The 18,507-nt window shown below is 38.6% G+C and overlaps 2 protein-coding genes across 8 annotated transcripts in view; one reads left to right on the forward strand and one right to left on the reverse strand.

The window, feature by feature from the left end:
• Nucleotides 1-18,507, forward strand: part of LOC133569335 (threonine synthase-like 1) — a 256,540-nt gene that overhangs the window by 41,501 nt on the left and 196,532 nt on the right. The window lies entirely within an intron of this gene.
• LOC133569333 (rho GTPase-activating protein 21) overlaps nt 1-18,507 on the reverse strand; it is a 156,595-nt gene that overhangs the window by 20,004 nt on the left and 118,084 nt on the right. For 4 of the 5 annotated variants that reach the window (XM_061921576.1, XM_061921575.1, XM_061921573.1 and 1 more), the window contains 4 exons: nt 4,182-4,274; nt 3,109-3,187; nt 2,933-2,987; nt 1,567-1,590 (listed from right to left, as the gene is read on the reverse strand). In XM_061921576.1, coding sequence (XP_061777560.1) covers nt 1,567-1,590; nt 2,933-2,987; nt 3,109-3,187; nt 4,182-4,274 — 251 coding nt within the window. The remainder of the gene's footprint in view (nt 1-1,566; nt 1,591-2,932; nt 2,988-3,108; nt 3,188-4,181; nt 4,275-18,507) is intronic. The other variant, XM_061921574.1, reaches the window with a different exon arrangement.

Consider the following 18,507-nt stretch of genomic DNA (forward strand, 5'->3'; position numbering starts at 1 on the left):
TTTAACAGCCAATCGCTTTGGCTCTTGAGTTGTCTCTGGCGGGCTTGTTTCACTTTTCAGATATAGCGGCTGTGGGAACAGCCTTTCTTTGCGCCACAGGCAGTTCAAGGTGGCCACCCTGACGTTTCGAGAAGGTTAGTAAAGTTCTATGTGTTGAAGCCAGGGTTTTTTTTGTTATCCTTGCGTAGTGCTGAGTGTTTGCTGGGCATTTTGGCATGCTAGATGTCTTCCTCGGGAAGAGTAAAGAAGTCCTGCATGATTGACGCATGTTTGTTTACACTGTGAGCTCAGGGGAAGTTTACAACTGCCTACAAGTTAGGATCGCTCCATTTCTTTACCCTAACCCACCTACAGAACAGTACAGCGAGGTAATCTCGCCTCATTTTTTTCTCCATTGTTTTTAAAAACACAATATCTGACCATTTTAACACATATCTACATACATTACATATGTATATACAGTATGTATAAGTGTGTGTATATATACATGTATATGTTTGTCTATATATGTTAGTGTGTATATGTATACATGTATATATACAAAAGTGTATATTTGTATGTTTATATCTATGTATATATGTATTATATACATATATCTGTATATTGTATACATAAATGTATCATATATACAGTATATCTATCATATGTATCATATATCCATGGATGGATGGGTGGTTGGATATATATATAGTGATATATATATATATATATATATATATATATATATATATATATGTATATATATATATATATATATATATAAATTTATATATATATATCATATTTGATATCAACACTGATATATGATATCAGTGTTTCCCACAGGTCAGGCATCTATTTGTGGTGGTGTGGTCGGGCGGCGTGGGGGTGGGTTTTGGGGGTGCGGCGGCGGTGGCGGCGATGACCAAGAAGAACGCGGAGTTGGAATATAATTACAACACTTTATGTACATATTTATATACATATTTATATAATATTTACATATTTATATAATATGTAACTATAAGCTCCATTCACAGACAGAGTCCCATTGCTTTAATGAGCGGTCGAGCGAATCAAAAGCCTAAAAAAAAATAAAAAAATTAAAATATACATTTTTTATTATTTTTTTTATTTATTTTTAATTTTTATTTTATTTGTGGCGGCCGTAATTCTTTCGTGGCGGGCCGCCACAAATAAATGAATGTGTGGGGAAACCCTGGATATATAATGTATATATATCTCATATATATGTATTATGATACATCATCCATCCATCCATTTCCTACCGCTTGTCCCTTTTGTGGTTGTGGAGGGTGCTGGAGCCTATTCCAGCTGCATTCGGGCGGAAGGCGGGGTACATATATCATATATACATCATATATCATATAAAGATATATAATGTACATGCATGTGTATATATTTGTATAATATATTAACATATTATTATAATTATATTACTTACTATAATATATATTAGTATATATTTCCCCAATGTAACTGTTTTAGACACACCTCACAATGATTCAAACAAGAATGGTTAATTAAGTGGAACGAGGATTATAAGGATATAGTTGACAGTCTTACCAGAGCAGTGATATCCCTGGAAAACTGGAGAAGGGTAAGCAGACAGACAGGGAGTGAAAAGTAGCAGACAAGTAAGCACAAAGATAGGAAAAATACAACGCCACAGATGTGAAGCAGGCTAAAAATACATCCCACTTTGGGGAGATTAAACAGAGGCTTTAATTTAGTTAGTACAGCGGAAATAAGAAAAAGTCAGTCTCTTTATTTTTTAATTGAACCTCACTACAGAGAAATCTGCCTCGAACAAAGATAATAATGCCTCTGACATTTTATGTTTAATATTGTGCTTCGGTGAGTCATAGCAGCATATCATGCACGTTTATTCATAGCCTTCTCTATCACATATTGCACAATTTGACATTTTTTAGCTCATTGTAGGTCAAAATGATCCCATAATTCACTGATCTCAACCTTTTTTTAGTGATGTACCCCCTGTGAACATTTTTTTATTTAAGTACACTCTAATCAGAGTAAAGCATATTTGGTTGAAAAAAATAGATAAAGAAATAAAATACAGCCCTCTGATTTATTAAATTGTATAACAGTGCAAAATATTTGTCGTGGTCTTTCTTGAACTATTTGGAAGAAAATATATAAGAATAACTAAAAAGTTGTTGAAAAATAAACAAGTGTTTCAATTATAAATAAAGATTTCTACACATATAAGTAATCAACTTAAAATGCCCTCTTTGGGGATTGTAATAGAGATCCATCACAAAAAAAGAAATCTTTAACATCAATATTTATGGAACATGTCCACAAAAAAATCTAGATGTCAACACTGAATATTGCATCGTTGCATTTCTTTTCACATTTCATGAACTTACATTCACATTTTGTTGAAGTATTATTCAATAAATATATTTAGAAAGGATTTTTGAATTGTTGCTATTTTTTAGAATATTTAAAAAAAAATCTCACATACCCCTTGGCATACCTTCAAGTACCCCCATTTGAGAACCACTGCCATAATTAAGCAAGCAATGTGGAGTTATGTGGCCTGACACAGCATGCCCTGGTCTAATGTGTCATGCTTGCATGATGAACACGACGTCTAGCCGGCAAAAGATGTCTTGTGACAGCCGCCAATTTGGACCCCAGAATGCCAAAGGCCAGTTTTTGTGGAATCTACACGGCTTGCTAGCATCATGGCCAGGCTGTAATTAGCGTTTTGTTAGGTGACTAATGACAATTGGCAGAAGGCCGAGTCACTCGTGAGTTGATCTCACGTGTCAGGATTGTCAACAACACAAACAGCAAAGAGCTCAATGCCGTCGTCACAACATGATGACTGAACCTGGATGTCTGTTTACAGAAGAATGTCACTGTATTTTCTACGTTGATATTCAAATGCATGGATTCTTACCAGCTGCAAAATGTCCTCATCCTTTGGCATCACGCAGAGTTCCAGCGATGCATCACTGGAGGGGACAAAATGTCAGTCGGGACACAAATATCACCACAATCCTCAAGAATTGCAGTCCTAATTGACTCCTTATGTCAGGAATTTGCGGGAATGTGAGTGGGATTTAAATGAGTCACCTGTTCTGGATTAAGGCGATGACCTGCGAGTAGGTCTTTCCGATGATACTCTCTCCATTCACCTTCACGATGCGGTCCCCTTGCGAAGAAACACACGGAAATTCTGACAACTGGCTACAACTTCGCAGAATTTGAGAATGAATGAATGAATGAATGGGTTTATTTTGAGCCATGCAAACAAAACAAGAGAATGACATAAAATACAAAAGAAATATATAGATACATTATTTTTACACCCACATTGAAAACATTACATGTGCCTAATCTTTTGTAGATGTCAAAAGGGAGTGGGAAGAAGTAAACTTATTAGGTCCCACCCCTATACATATACAATATATATATACAATATATAATACAATAATATATATAATATAATTCAATTCAGTGGTTGCTGCTATATATTGTCTATATAAAATACATTTAAATTCACACACATATATACATATGTACACACACATATACACACACACATAAATACAATTTATATATATATATATATATACATATATATATACATATACATATATATATATATATATATATATATATATATATATATATATATATATATATATATAATATATAATGAAGGTTATATATATATATATATATATATATATATATATATATATATAATATATAATGAAGGTTGGGCTTCACGGTGGCAGAGGGGTTAGTGTGTCTGCCTCACAATACGAAGGTCCTGCAGTCCTGGGTTCAAATCCAGGCTTGGGATCTTTCTGTGTGGAGTTTGCATGTTCTCCCCGTGAATGCGTGGGTTCCCTCCGGGTACTCCGGCTTCCTCCCACCTCCAAAGACATGCACCTGGGGATAGGTTGATTGGCAACACTAAAATCGGCCCTAGTTTGTGAATGTGAGTGTGAATGTTGTCTGTCTATCTGTGTTGGCCCTGCGATGAGGTGGCGACTTGTCCAGGGTGTACCCCGCCTTCCGCCCGATTGTAGCTGAGATAGGCGCCAGCGCCCCCCGCGACCCCGAAAGGGAATAAGCGGTAGAAAATGGATGGATGGATGGATAATGAAGGTTGTCTCCACAGACACCTGTGTGCGTACCTGTACAGAGTCCAGCTCCATGGGCAGGGCCTCCATCCTTGACTTGCTTGACAAAAATGGTGTCCATCGGCTCCAGGCGGCTTCGTTGTCTCCCTGGCAACCATATAGCACACGGTCAAATGAGACCCAGAACTAGGACATCTGGAATATTCTTGATGTTTATATATAATAGATGGTAAACAGTGTGCAGCTGCGGTGTAACGGTATGACATCAGAGGGTTGGTAACTAGGTAAGAAGCTACTTAACTAACTGGAAGCAATACATAGAGTTAGGTGAACACACGTCTACAGCTCTAAATACACACAGTCGCGATCAAAAGTTTACATACACTTGTAAAGAACATAATGTCATGGCTGTCTTGAGTTTCCAATAATCTCTACAGCAGGGGTCACCAACCTTTTTGAAACCAAGAGCTACTTCTTGGGTACTGATTAATGCGACGGGCTACCAGTTTGATACACACTTAAATAAATTGCCAGAAATAGCCAATTTGCTCAATTTACCTTAAATAGATAAATATATTATATATATAAAAAAAAGGGTATTTCTAACTGTCATCCCGTCATACATTTTTTTTCCTTTTACGGAAGGTTTTTTGTAGAGAATAAATGATGAAAAAAACACTTAATTGAACGGTTTAAAAGAGGAGAAAACACGAAAAAATGACAATTAAATTTTGAAAGATAGTTTATCTTCAATTTCAACTCTTTAAAATTCAAAATTCAGCCGAAAAAAAATAAGAGAAAAACTAGCTAATTCAAATCTTTTTGAAAAAATTAATAAAATAATTTATGGAACATCATTAGTAATTTTTCCTGATTAAGATTAATTTTAGAATTTTGATGACATGTTTTAAATAGGTTAAAATCCAATCTGCACTTTCTTAGAATATATAAAAAATTGGACCAAGCTATATTTCTAACAAAGACAAATCATTATTTCTTCTAGATTTTCCAGAACAAAAATTTAAAAATATAGTCAAAAGACTTTGAAATAAGATTTAAATTTGATTCTACAGATCTTTTAGATTTGCCAGAATATTTTTTTTGCATTTTAATCATAAAAAGTTTGAAGAAATATTTCACAAATATTCTTTGTCGAAAAAACAGAAGCCGAAATGAAGAATTAAATAAAAATGTATTTATTATTCTTTACAATAAATAAAAAAAGTACTTGAACATTGATTTAAATTGTCAGGAAAGAAGAGGAAGGAATTTAAAAGGTAAAAAGGTATATGTGTTTAAAAATCCTAGAATCATTTTTAAGATTGTATTTTTTCTCAAATTGTCTGTCTGAAAGTTATAAGAAGCAAAGTAAAAAAAATAAATGAATTTATTTAAACAAGTGAAGACCAAGTCTTTAAAATATTTTCTTGGATTTTCCAATTCTATTTGAGTTTTGTCCCTCTTAGAATTAAAAATGTCGAGAAAAGCGAGACCAGCTTGCTAGTAAATAAATACAATTTAAAAAATAGAGGCAGCTCACTGGTAAGTGCTGCTATTTGAGCTATTTTTAGAACAGGCCAGGGGGCGACTCAGTCTGGTCCTTACGGGCGACTTGGTGCCCGCGGGCACCACGTTGGTGACCCCTGCTCTACAGCTCTTATTTTTTTGTGATATTGATTGGAACACATACTTGTTGGTCACAAAAATATTAATGAACTTTGGTTCTTTTATGAATTTATTATGGGTCTACTCTACTGAAAATGTGACCAAATCTGCTGGGTCAAATGTATACAGACAGCAATGTTAATATTTGCTTACATGTCGCTTTTGGTAGCCATTGTTGCAAGTATATGTACATTTTTGATCGCGACTGTATATCTTGTGGCGAACCCCAGGATTCAATTCTGCGACAAAAATTCTTCAATCTCTATTTAACGACACATTTGTTAAGTCACAAGGGACTTATGTTTGTATCACTTGCAAACGACACAACCATGTTTGGTTTAGGAAGCAAACAAACTAAAGAGATGGTTTGACAAAAACAGACTATCTTTGAATATAAGTAGTATAATGTTATTTGGTAACAGTAGAGAAGGTCAACCACAAATACAAATAGATTAAGCATTGAAAGAGTGTAGGAATTAACATTTCTAGGTGTAATAATAGATAATAAAATGAACTGGAAATCTCAATATACAACCAAAGGTGGCAAGAAATACTTTAATAATGAATAAAGCTGAATATGTTCTGGACCAAAAATCACTTCATATTCTATACCACCATGTGTAGAAATATGGGGAAACAGCTACAAAAAAAATGTTCAATCACTAACTGTGTTACAAGAGGTCAGTTAGAATAAGGCATAATGTTGGATACAGAGAACACTCAAACTCTTTTATTTATTGAATCAAAAATATTGAAATGTAAAAACTGCTACCTGTTACCCAAGAATGTGCAACAATTATTCTAAAAAAAAAAAAAGAAGAAATATAACCTTCGAGGAAAAATCTGGAAAAAACATTTATATGCGCGTACAACACTCAAGAACTTTAGCATATCAGTACATGGAATTAAAAGCCTACTAAAACCCACACAGTCTGATAGTTTATATATCAATGATGAAATATTAACATTGCAACACATGCCAATACGGCTGGTTTAGTTTACTAAATTACAATTTTAAATTTCCTGCGGAGTTCCCTGTTGAAAACGTCGCGGAATGATGATGCGTGTTTGTGACGTTATGGGTTGGAGCGGACATTTTAGCCCAGCACCACTCGCGGCTAAAAGTCGTCCGATATAATCGCATAATTACACAGTATTCTGGACATCTGTGTTGCTGAATCTTTTGCAATTTTTTCAATTAACAACGGAGACTATAAATAAGAATACTGTTGGTGGAAAGCGGTGGATTGCAGCTGCCTTTAGCACCGAAACACAGCAGGTGTTTCTTTGTTTGTTGTGAAGCGTTAACACAGAGCGGTCAAGCTAACATGTTTCTTTAAGTCAACCAGCAAGTTTTTGGATGGGAAAATTGTGATATTAAGTCGGCTCTTACCGGAGACTTGAGTGGATTATGCGACCTCCTCCTGTAGCTGTCAAAAAGGCAGCTGTGATCTTGGCTCAGGTATGACTTTATAATCTCACTAAAACATTAGTAACACAATAAGCAGATAAGGGATTTTCCAGAATGATCCTAGTAAATGTGTCTAATAACATCTGAATCGCTCCCACTGCCGTCGCCTGGAGCCATCGCCTTTTTTTTTTTTTTTTAGTGCTTCACTCTAACTTTCCTCATCCACGAATCTTTAATCCTCGCTCAAATTAATGGGGAACTTGTCGCTTTCTTGGTCTGAATTGCACTTGCTGCGGGTTGCTATGATTATAAACTATGTGAGCAGCCCTACAACCAGTGACCTCACGCGCACCTCGTCTGCTACTTCCGGTACAGGCAAGGCTTTTTTTATTAGCGACCAAAAGTTGCGAACTTTATCGTCGATGTTCTCTACTAAATCCTTTCAGCAAAAATATGGCAATATCGCGAAATTATCGAGTATGACACATAGAATGGACCTGCTATCCCCGGTTAAATAAGACAATCTCATTTCAGTAGGCCTTTAAATCATGGAATGGATTAATAAACAATGTACTGTTATGATCCATTTTAAGAAATTAATCAAAATGTTCGCAAAGAAGAAAAATTCTGATTAAAATCTTTAAACTTATTGAAAATGTTGATAATCTTATTCAACTACTTACATTTTAACTTGCTTGTGGTACAAATCAGGCACAGGAAGTGAACAAACAAATGTTAGAAATTGCTACGAAACGGGAAGTGGTAGGATTAAATACTAAATACCTACTACTTTTTGGACTTACTGGAAAAATGTGATGTATAGTACCATATTAAAACCATAACCACCTACCAGCACAGTGCACTCATTTAGCTCCCCCTAACATGAATGTGATTGAGTACAAGTGTTGCAGCCATTGAGAAGAATAACTAGCAACAGGTTTTGTCCAGTAGAGGGCAGCACAGATTAAATCTCCCCACATCTAAACAGTGAAATACAGCAGTATTTTTGTGGTGGATTTGGTTCTCCCACGTTTCCCCCCTGAGAGCTTCTTGGGGAGCCCCGTCCCCCGACTGTTAAGTGCATTTTTCTTGGACACACACGTTTTACTGTGTTGTGCCTTGTTTTCCCCTCCTGATTTGCTGCGCTTGTGTTTTCCGAGGTCACTCAAGTTTTGTTATTATTGGATTTTGCCTTTCTGCAGTGCAAATTGGATCCCATCCAATGCATGAACAAGATTAAACATGGAAGCTTTGGATATTTTTTTTTAAACGCCCTCCGACTGCCGAAAACTAAACTACAGTCGGGATTATTGAAATACTTGTGGAGAGGTGTGATGTGCAATCCTGGATTCTAAAAACTAATGTCATCTTTCTAGAGCAGGGGTTACCAACGCAGTGCCCGCGGGCACCGTAAGGACCAGATGAGTCGCCCGCTGGCCTGTTCTAAAAATAGCTCAAATAGCAGCACTTACCAGTGAGCTGCCTCTCTTTTTTAAACTGTATTTATTTAATAGCAAGCTGGTCTTGCTTTGCTCGACATTTTTAATTCTAAGAGAGACAAAACTCAAATAGAATTTGAAAATCCAAGAAAATATTTTAAAGACTTGGTCTTCACTTGTTTAAATAAATTCATTTATTTTTTTACTTTGCTTCTTATAACTTTCAGAAAGACAATTTTAGAGAAAAAAATACAACCTTAAAAATGATTTTAGGATTTTTAAACACATATACCTTTTTACCTTTTAAATTCCTTCCTCTTCATTCCTGACAATTTAAATCAATGTTCAAGTATTTATTTTTTTATTGTATAGAATAATAAGTACATTTTATTTAATTCTTAATTTTAGCTTCTGTTTTTTCGACAAATATTTGTGAAATATTTCTTCAAACTTATTGTGATTAAAATCTTAAAAAAATATTCTAGCAAATCTTTAGAAAACAAATTTAAATCTTATTTCAAAGTCTTGAATTTCTTTTAAAATTTTTGTTCTGGAAAGTCTAGAAGAAATAATGATTTGTCTTTGTTAGAAATATAGCTTGGTCCAATTTGTTATATATTCTAACAAAGGGCAGATTGGATTTTAACCTATTTAACACGTCATCAAAATTCTAAAATTAATTTTAATCAGGAAAAATGACTAATGATGTTCCATAAATTATTTTTTTAAATTTTTTCAAAAAGATTCAAATTAGCTAGTTTTTCTCTTCTTTTTTTCGGTGGAATTTTGAATTCTAAAGACTCGAAATCGAAGATGAACTATGTTTCAAAATTTTATTTTCATTTTTTTCCTGTTTTCTCCTCTTTTAAACCATTCAATTAAGTGTTTTTTCATCATTTATTCTCTCCAAAAGACCTTCCGTAACAGGAAAAAAATTGTACGATGGAATGACAGACAGAAATACCCATTTTTTATATATATATATATATATATATAAATTTATTTATTAAAGGTAAATTGAGCAAATTGGCTATTTCTGGCAATTTATTTAAGTGTATCAAACTGGTAGCCCTTTGCAATAATTAGTACCCAAGAAGTAGCTCTTGGTTTTAAAAATGTTGGTGACCCCTGTTCTAAAGCTTTGTTGGATCTGGAGAATGTTATTCTCCAGATCCTTATTTTTAGACCCCACGCCCACTTTGACACAAAAACCTCACGTTTCCCCCTAAATTTCCCAACACTCTGGAACTCAGTGTTCGCGTGTCGATGGCTATCAGTGTCAGGTCTGCTCCAGAGAGAAAATATGGAAAAGGTGATGCCTGGCAATAGAAACCAGAGAGCAGATGGAAAAGGTAACCCTTAGCATGAATCCATAAAGTGAAAGGTCTTTCAAAAGCACAGCGTCTTTTAATGTCCGAGGTCTCCTCAGAAAGGAGCACGGCCGCTTGAAGATGGCAGATGAAATAAACAAAAGAGCGATTCCATCTCTGTTTTCCCATGAAGAACACAGAGAGAGGTTCACACGCGCTCCGGTCCAAACACAACTTTTACTTTGGGAACTCGAGCCCACTTGGGGAACACCTGCTTCCCCCGGAGCTCCTTTACAACACCTTGCCAAGCCTCGGCGCTGCACCAACCGCTGCCAATTAGCGCATTTTGCAAGCTGCCCGAAGCTGAAAACACGGTTTATCTTGTTCACTTAGTACAGAGGTTTTTCCACTGCGGGCCATAGACCAACAAATCAAAGTATGGAAGGGGTATTTTATTAGTTTTAACTTTAAAAAACAGGATTTGGCCACCCATCCAAATGATGAGAATCAGGTGTTTTAATCACAGGTGTATAAAATCAAGCACTTAGGCATGGAGACTGTTTCTAAAAACATTTGTGAAAGAATGGGCCGCACTCAGGAGCTCAGTGATTTCCAGCGTGGAACTGTCATAGGATGCCACCTGTGTAACAAATCCAGTCGTGAAATTTCCTCGCTCCTAATTATTCCAAAGTCAACTGTCGGATTTATTATAAGAAAATAGAAGATTTTGGGAACAACAGCAACTCAGCCACCAAGTGGCAGGCCACGTAAACTGACAGAGAGGGGTCAGCGGATGCTGAAGTACATTGTGCAAATAGGTCGCCGACTTTCTGCACAGTCAGATGCTACAGAGCTCCAAACTTCATGTTACCTTCCAATTAACCCACGTACAGTACGCAGAGAGCTACATGGAATGGGTATCCATGGCCGAGCAGCTGTGTCTAAGCGATACAACACCGAGGCCAATGCAAAGCGTCGGATGCAGTGGTGTAAAGCACGGACTCTAGAGCAGTGGAGATGTGTTCTCAGGAGTGATGAATCAGTCTGGTTTTGGAGGTTGCCAGGAAAACGATACATTTCGGACTGCATTGTGCCGATAGTGAAATTTGGTGGAGGAGGCATTATGATGTGGGGTTGTTTTTCAGGAGTTGGGTTTGGCTCCATAGTTCCAGTGAAATGAACTTTGAATGCTCCAGGATACCAAAACATTTTTGGACAATTCCATGCTCCCAACCTTGTGGGAACAGTTTGGAGCGGGCACCTTCCTTTTCCAACATGACTGTGCACCATGTCAAAGAGGCAGCTGCGACTCTCTTGCCTCCTCCGTGGCTTCCCTCAGAGACACTGGTGGTCACCACACCCGTGGCCACACCCCTCCGACTTTCAGGTACGACAGTATAATCTCACTAAAACACTAGTAACACAATAAGCAGATAAGGGATTTTCCAGAATTATCCTAGTAAATGTGTCTAATAACACCTGACTCGCTCCCACGCCCTATCTTTTTTTTTTTTTTCCTAGTCCTTCACTCTCACTATCCTCATCCACAAATCTTTCATCCTCGCTCAAATTAATGGGAAAATCGTCGCTTTCTCGATCCGAATCGCTCTCGCTGCTGGCGGCCATGATTGTAAACAATGTGAGGATGTGAGGAGCTCCACAACCAGTGACGTCACGTGCACATCGTCTGCTACGTCCGCTACAGGCAAGGCTTTTTTATTAGCGACCAAAAGCTGCAAAACTTTATCGTCGATGTTCTCTACTAAATCCTTTCAGCAAAAATATGGCAATATCGCGAAATGATCAAGTATGACGATAAAGTTCGCCACTTTTGGTACTTCCTGAAAAAGCCTCTCCTTTACCGGAAGTCGCAGACGATGACGTCGTAAGTGTGGGGGCTCCTCACATCCTCACATTGATTTTAATGGGAGCCTCCAACAAAAAGTGCTTTTCGGACCAAGAAAACGACAATTTCCCCATTAATTTGAGCGAGGATGAAAGATTTGTGTTTGAGGATATTGATAGTGAAGGACTAGAAAAAAATAAAATAAAAAAATGCGATAGCATTGGAACGTCTTACGATGTTTTTAATCACATTTACTATTATAATTCTGGGAAATCCCTTATCTTTCTATTGTGTTGCTAGTGTTTTAGTGAGTTTAATATTACCTGATAGTCGGAGGGGTGTGTCCACGGGTGTCTTGACGCCAATGTCTTACGGGTGTCGACGGCAGCTGTACCGACGACACAAGCTCAGCTGATATTCGGTAAGTGGCGACTTTTTAACCACAATTTTCTCACCGAAACCTGCTGGTTGACATTCCGTCTTGATTCATGTTCTCTTGACCGCGCTCTGATCCATAGTAAAGTTTCACCTCTAGGAATTTTAAACAAGGAATCACCATGAGTTTGTGTGGCTAAAGGCTAAAGCTTCCCAACTCCATCTTTCTATTGTGACTTCTCCAATATTAATTGAACAAATTGCAAAAGATTCAGCAACACAGATGTCCAAAATACTGTGTAATTATGCCGTTAAAGCAGACGGCTTTTAGCTGTGTGTGCGCGTAGCGCTCATACTTCCTAAAAACGCGTGACGTCCTGCGTACACGTCATCATTACACGACGTTTCCAAGACGAAACTCCCGGGAAATTTAAAATTGTAATTTAGTAAACTAAAAAAGCCGTATTGGCATGTGTTGCAATGTTAATATTTCATCATTGATATATAAACTATCAGACTGCGTGGTGGGTAGTAGTGGGTTTCAGTAGGCCTTTAAACAGGTGCGATTGAAAAGGATGGATGGATTAAAATGCATGAGAATGTTTTATAGTTTGAACGTTATTTTTAACACTGTGATTACCAGCGGAATTCTTATTTACTTATCGTGTTAAGCAACGTCAGCTAAGATATATCTGATGCGGTCATCAAAAGATCCACATCTGGCTCGAGAGCCGTAGGTTCCCTACCCCTGCTTTAGCGGAATGTGAGACACTGTAAATCCCTCGTTTGGAGCTTAGCCTGACACCAATTGCACAAAATGAGACTGAAGAGAGCGCGGAGCAAGGAAGGGAGGAGGCGAATGCCTTAGAGCCAGGGAAGACGACAGGAAGTAAGATAGAGGGGATAAGAAGGAGCTTGGTATGTGGAAGGAATGACAAAATCACCTCCACGCTGTACGTCAAATGTTTATCGGCGCGTACGCATCAGCATATGTCTTTCGACGTGTGTGTTTTTTGGAGGGTGGAAGGGTTTCCAGCGGCAACACCCAGCTAGTCAACATGCGGTTAAACCCTCCTCGTCCCCCTCCGCCCCCCCTCTCTATCCAAACACCAACAGCATCATCAAACATTGGCTGCAGCTCAAGCAAATAAACGACCGTGCTGAGGCTGCAGCCAGCTACACATTTCTTCTCTCATTAAAATAACTGAGCACGTGGTGGGATGTAATGTCCGTCTCAGGCTCTTCTCTGTTCCAACTCAAGTTATCTGTTTTAGCACCATATTCCTAGAATAAATGCAGGGGTCATCCGTGATGAATTGTGAGGCTTGTTAGGCAAGGTTTTTTTTGGGTCATTTTACTGTCTCTCAGCTGCATTTCAGCTGTCAAGACTTAGTCAGAAGGTTCCAAAAAGGGATGAGGCCTTCGACTGAAAAACACATTCCATTCTCATAATTCACCCGGGAGTCAAGAAAATGTGGAATGTGTGCAGATTTCTACTCCAGTATCTGCTTTAATGTAACTCATAGTGTAAAGAACAACACATTATTTCCACTAAGACACAAAAAATCCCCCCCCCCCCAAAAAAAATTGGGACCCCACATCTCCCGTCCAAAGGCAAAACCCAGTAACTCAATGTTGGTCAAAACTGAGCTGATAATAATTTTGGAGTTCCTATGTGATATGCTTTACATTAGTGTATGCGATATTGTAATTTGTTCCGTAAGTAAGCTGTTACGCGCATGGCAGGACCTAGCAACTACCACATAACCGCGTAGATACAACAGAAAAACCTAGTATCCCAAGGGACCAATCGGAGCTTCTTTGTCAGTCGCCTTATTGTCTTTAATGAGACATTTGCACGAATGGGGGCCGACGGTCATTCTGATTATGTGACATTATGGCACGAGGGGATATTTGGAAGATTGGCCCAGGACGTTGCAAGCACCTTCATTAAATGTATTGTTCTTGATTCTTCCCCTTGCATACTCTTTTGGGCAGATAACTGTGGAGGTCAAAATAAAAACTGGACGCTGTACACGGCTCTTGCCCAATGTGCAAACGCAGAATGGGGCCCACCAGAGATTGTGATAAAATATGTGGAGAAAGGGCACACACGTTCATGAGAGCAGATTCAATCCATGGCTCAATCGGCAAGAAAATGAAAGCTCAAGAAAACATCTATACGTTCGATGACTTTGTAAATCTTTGTAAGACAGCATCAAGATAGATAAGTTTTCTTTTGTTTTCTCAAAATCAGCTAGAAGTGAGTTACTAGGTTTTGCCTTTGGACAGGAGACATGGGACCGGATATTTGCGCAAAAGGGTTAGAAAGATGTGCTAGATTTAGTTATCTTTAGTCCTCTCCAGGGCCGCACGGTGGCAGTGAGGAGTTAGTGCGTCTGCCTCACAATACGAAGGTCCCGAGTAGTCCTGGGTTCAATCCCGGGCTCGGGATCTTTCTGTGTGGAGTTTGCATGTCCTCCCCGTGACTGCGTGGGTTCCCTCCGGGTACTCCGGCTTCCTCCCACTTCCAAAGACATGCACCTGGGGACAGGTTGATTGGCAACACTAAATTGGCCCTAGTGTGTGAATGTTGTCTATCTGTGTTGGCCCTGCGATAAGGTGGCGACTTGTCCAAGGTGTACGCCGCCTTCCGCCCGATTGTAGCTGAGATAGGCACCAGCGACCACAAAGGGAAAAAGCGGTAAAAAATGGATAGTCCTCTCCAAGGTTTCTCATTGTCATCCCACTGGGTTGAGTTTTTCCTTGCCCTGATGTGGGATCTGAACCGAGGATGTCGTTGTGGCTCGTGCAGCAGCCCTTTGAGACACTTGTGATTTAGGGCTATATAAATGATAAATGGGTTGTACTTGTATAGCGCTTTTCTACCTTCAAGGTACTCAAAGCGCTTTGACACTACTTCCACATTTACCCATTCACACACACATTCACACACTGATGGAGGGAGCTGCCATGCAAGGCGCCAACCAGCACCCATCAGGAGCAAGGGTGAAGTGTCTTGCTCAGGACACAACGGACGTGACGAGGTTGGTACTAGGTGGGATTTGAACCAGGGACCCTCGGGTTGCGCACGTCCTCTCTCCCACTGCGCCTTTATATAAATACATTTCGATTGACTGATTGATTGATTTAATACATATATCCTCAGTTTTAAACACACATAGGCTTCTGAGTCCATCAAAGGTGTATACTAAATTTTGTGGTGATTCAGCGAAACACCCTACAGTTACATCCATCCATCCATCCATTTTCTACCGCTTGTTCCGATCGGAGTCGCGGGGGTTGCTGAAGTGGGTTGTTTTTTTAGAGCAGTGTGAGAAATTTCAAGCCAGAATGACTTGCAGGTTTTAATAACAGCTACGGCTGCACTTATCGATTATTTTAGTAGTCAAGTAATGTATTGATTAATTTTTTTCAGTTGATCAGATTTTATTGGAGAATTTTCCTTATAGTTCACAGTCCTTATGAGAGACAACAACACACCTCTTTTTTTTGCGTTCTAATTTGTAATAATCGGCTTGTTCCAGGTGGCTACCAATGGTGTTAATAGGAGTAATCCATTCTGCCTCTAAATCCCCAAAATATGCATCCAAAAACTGGCAACAATACTTAATTTACATTCCGTAACCTGTGTAATAAGCAAGCTACAGCGACATTGTTAATCTAAGAGCAAACACCGAGGAACTGTTTATCTAACATTGCTTTGCTCTCAGATACACTCACAGTCATACGGCATTAGCAAGAGGTGAGCTCGCGTGGGCGTCAGCAGCTGAGTGGCTTTTGAGTTTGGAACGCACAACACACTGCCATAGGACACCAATCTGTATCGACTGAAAAATATTTACAATCATTAGAGATATCCAATAATATCGGACTGCCGATATTACCAGCCGATAAATGCTTTAAAATGTAATATCGGAAATGATCGGTATCGCTTTCAAAAAGAAATATGTATGACTTCTTAAAACGCCGCTGTGTACACGTACGTAAGGAGAAGTACAGAGCGCCAATAAACCTTCAAGGCACTGCCTTTGCGTGCCGGCCCAATCACATAATATATGTGGCTCTTACACACACATAAGTGAATGCAATGCATATTTGGTCAACAGCCATACAGGTCACGCTGAGGGTGGCCGTATAACTGATCCCTGAGCCATGTATATAAAATATTTTCAAATGGTTCAACCGCCATCCGCCCGAATCTAATTATAATCAATTTTTTTGTCATGTCACCCGCCCAACCCGCGGTTTATCCGCGGACTCCGCGGATGAGACCGCAAACCGCGCATCTCTAACGCAAACACTTCCTTGTTGACCCTTGGGCCGTGCCGTAGCTGGGGGAACTTAGGATAAAGAAGACAAGTTGTTCTTCTGACAAGGAAGGAGTATGTTTTGCCGTGGGAGGGGACAAGTATCACTGCAGCAAATAATTGCTGCGCGCGTTGTTCAGAGGTGTGTGGTGCTTCATGTCTGTGTTCAGATTACAGTTTAGGTGTAATAACATAACATTTGGATTGTTACTGTGACTAATTTCGTAGGTAAGATGACATAAAACATGTCGAGACACTTTTCTGGCTTTAAAATAAAAGTGCTATGCTATAAATCCGTTTTAACTACAAACCCCGTTTCCATATGAGTTGGGAAATTGTGTTAGATGTAAATATAAACGGAAAACAATGATTTGCAAATCCTTTTCAACCCATATTCAATTAAATGCACTACAAAGACTAGATATTTGATGTTCGAACTCATAAACTTTATTTTTTTTTTGCAAATAATAATCAACTTAGAATTTCATGGCTGCAACACATGCCGAAGTAGTTGGGAAAGGGCATGTTCACCACTGTGTTACATCACCTTTTCTTTTAACAACACTCAATAAACGTTTGGGAACTGAGGAAACTAATTGTTGGAGCTTTGAAAGTGTAATTCTTTACCATTCTTGCTTGATGTACAGTTTAAGTTGTTCAACAGTTGTTGTATTTTACACTTCATAATGCGCCACACATTTTCGATAGGAGACATGTCTGGACTGCAGGCGGGCCAGGAAAGTACCCGCACTCTTTTTTTACGAAGCCACGCTGTTGTAACACGTGCCGAATGTGGCTTGGCATTGTCTTGCTGAAATAAGCATGAACGTCCATGAAAAAGACGGCGCTTAGATGGCAGCATATGTTGTTCCAAAACCTGTATGTACCTTTCAGCATTAATGGTGCCTTCACAGATGTGTAAGTTACCCATGCCTTGGGCACTAATGCACCCCCATACTATCACAGATGCTGGCTTTTGAACTTTGCGTCAATTACAGTCTGGATGGTTCGCTTCCCCTTTGGTCCGGATGACACGATGTCGAATATTTCCAAAAACAATTTGAAATGTGGACTCGTCAGACCACAGAACACTTTTCCACTTTGCATCAGTCCATCTTAGATGGAGAAGCCGGCGGCGTTTGTGGATATTGTTGATAAATGGCTTTCGCTTTGCATAGTAGAGCTTTAACTTGCACTTACAGATGTAGCGACAAACTGTATTTAGTGACAGTGGTTTGGTGAAGTGTTCCTGAGCCCATGTAGTGATATCCTCCAGAGGTTGATGTCGTCTGAGGTATCGAAAGTCACGGTCATTCAATGTTGGTTTCCGGCCATGCCGGTTACGTGGAGTGATTTCTCCAGATTCTCGGAAACTTTTGATGATATTATGGACCGTAGATTTTGAAAACTCTAAATTTCTTGCAATTGCACTTTGAGAAACGTTGTTCCTAAACTGTTTGACTATTTGCTCACGCAGTTGTGGACAAAGGGGTGTACCTCGCCCCATCCTTTCTTGTGAAAGACTGAGCATTTTTTGGGAAGCTGTTTTTATACCCAATCATAGCACCCACCTGTTCAAAATTAGCCTGCACACCTGTAGGATGTTCCAAATGAGTGTTTGATGAGCATTCCTTAACTTTATCAGTATTTATTGCCACCTTTCCCAATTTCTTTGTCACGTGTTGCTAGCATGAAATTCAAAAGTTAATGATTATTTGCAAAAAAAAAAAGGTTTATCAGTTTGAACATCAAATATGTTGTCTTTGTAGCATATTCAACTGAATATGGGTTGAAAATGATTCGCAAATCATTGTATTCTGTTTATATTTACATCTAACACAATTACCCAACTCATATGGAAACGGTGTTTGTACAATAACAAAATTACATCCAACACAATTACCCAACTCATATGGAAACGGTGTTTGTACATAACAAAATAATTTTTATTTTGTTATTGTACAAACACTGTTTCCATATGAGTTGGGAAATTGTGTTAGATG

Source organism: Nerophis ophidion, linkage group LG15, assembly GCF_033978795.1.
Source record: "Nerophis ophidion isolate RoL-2023_Sa linkage group LG15, RoL_Noph_v1.0, whole genome shotgun sequence".
Taxonomy (NCBI): Eukaryota; Metazoa; Chordata; class Actinopteri; order Syngnathiformes; family Syngnathidae; genus Nerophis; species Nerophis ophidion.